Source organism: Mus caroli, unplaced genomic scaffold (assembly GCF_900094665.2).
Source record: "Mus caroli unplaced genomic scaffold, CAROLI_EIJ_v1.1 scaffold_13308_1, whole genome shotgun sequence".
Classification (NCBI taxonomy): domain Eukaryota; kingdom Metazoa; phylum Chordata; class Mammalia; order Rodentia; family Muridae; genus Mus; species Mus caroli.
The window spans coordinates 33,019-34,890 of NW_018390819.1; the positions used below are offsets into that span (position 1 = coordinate 33,019).

Genomic DNA, 1,872 nt, shown 5'->3' on the forward strand with positions numbered 1-1,872 from the left:
GAGAGAGAGAGAGAGAGACCGGCCATGGCCAAGAGGAGAGAAGGGGGAAAGAGAAAGAAAGAGGAAAGGCTAGAGAGTAAGAGGTTAGAGAGAGTTAGAGATTAGAGAGTAAGGGAGAGGACGTGGAGAGAGAAAGGTTAGAGAGCAAGGAGAGAGACTAAGAGAGTGAGGAGGGGCCAAGCAGGCCCTCTTATAGTGGGCTGTGTTATCTGGCTGTTGCAAGGTAACTGGGAGGAGTTTAGCCTGAAGGTCAGAAGCTTGGAACATTGTCTACATGACTGTTAGCCACACACTTCTCCTGTGGAGGCTGTGGGGGTGGTAACTTCGACAGGAGCCAGAGTTCAGGAGACATGAGGGAATGCCTTCTGTCCCATGTAGGTGGGAATTACCACCACGGGGTTTCTACCTCACCTTGACTGGGGACCAGAATGTCTGTGCATAGCCATTTGCCCCACAAATCCTTCTTTTGTTTTTATAAGGGGGGTCACTGTGTGACTGTATCATTTGTGATGAAATTTAGGGTAAGTGGAAGTATCAGAAGAAATCATATAGCCTAGAGAAATAGCACAACAAAGCCAGAATAGTAAGGAGGGTTAAGGGTAAGCATTGGGAAGGCAAGAGATTATACAGTCAATTAATTGTTCCATGGGTAGTACAGTTTGAGGGTACTAACATCAATTTTGAACAGCAATTAATGACTCTAGATAGACATTATGTTTTCCTTACTATCATGTAACCTTCCCCAAGTTCAGCAGCCATTTAGCTTTGGCAAGAGAGTTCATCTGTAGCTGGATGGTCCCAAGTCTGTCTTCTGTGGGGTTCAGTGCATGCCTCAGGAGTCTTCAGTCAGATGAGGATTTTGGAGGAAGGCAGCTTTGTTGTCTGTAGGTCTCTGGAGATGTTTCTGTTTCAGGTGGATCTGTGGCAGCAGGCACTATATGGAGTTAGACCTGTAGAGTAATTGTAACAGAGGAGCAAAACTCCAGCAGGGTATGTCTGTATAGAGTAGATAGCAAACTTTATGCCTTTATGGTTTGCTTAGGAACATATCACGGTATGCTTTGGATGGCTGAGGAAGAAAATCTTATGTTAATTGTGTATCTGGGGTAGGCAGTAACAGTTTGTTTGTAAAAGAAAACTGGTTGTTAATTAAGGATTAGATGATTTTTGAACCTTAAAGGAAATCTTAAACAAGTTGAGAAATGTTTTGGACATATATCATGAATGCTAGAGAGAAAATAAGCATTTAAATAAAGAAGCAAGACAATTTTGGTTAGAAAAGGTAGATTTAGGTGTTCCTGTACGGGGAGCACAGCTTTGAGTGCAGTTTTTCTGGGGATTAGCTGGATGGGGAGGGGCGGGGGGTGCACATTGTACCCTGCAGTTGCCTTGTCTTCCCCCTTTGTTTTTTCCTTGGAAAGCAAAATGATATGAAAATTTAACATAGACTGTCGAGTGAAAGGTTTTTTTGTTTGTTTGTTTTTTTTTTGTTTGTTTTTTTTTCTTTTTAGCCAAGGCAGCAGTAGCCAATATGGGAGCAAGAATCTTGTCCTCCAGCCTGCAAAGACTTCAGGGAACCTCACACCAGCCTGCAGGGGGCAATAGAACTCAGAGCAAAAACTGCCATCAGAGGAGGCAGAGTTTAGCAGGCACTGCAGCCAGGCAGAGTACTGACCATTATTTGCATAGTTACAGATGAAAGCAGAGAGCAAGGGAGGAGGGGCAGCAGAGTCTATGAAACCTTCTGCTGCAGGTGAAACCTGTGAGAGTGACTGAGGGAGCAGGGAGGAAGCTGGCCAGGAACACTGGAGGGAGAGAGACAGAGAGAGGGAGAGAGAGAGAGAGAGAGAGAGAGAGAGAGACTAAGAGAGA

At 44.6% G+C, this 1,872-nt stretch overlaps 1 protein-coding gene across 1 annotated transcript in view; it reads left to right on the plus strand.

Annotated features, from left to right (window-relative positions):
- The window catches only part of LOC110288849 (dynein heavy chain 7, axonemal-like), a 21,553-nt gene extending 20,592 nt beyond the window's left edge, over positions 1–961 (plus strand). The window contains exon 7 of the mRNA XM_021155085.1: positions 914–961. Coding sequence (XP_021010744.1) covers positions 914–961 — 48 coding nt within the window. The remainder of the gene's footprint in view (positions 1–913) is intronic.
- The last annotated feature ends 911 nt before the right edge of the window (positions 962–1,872 follow it).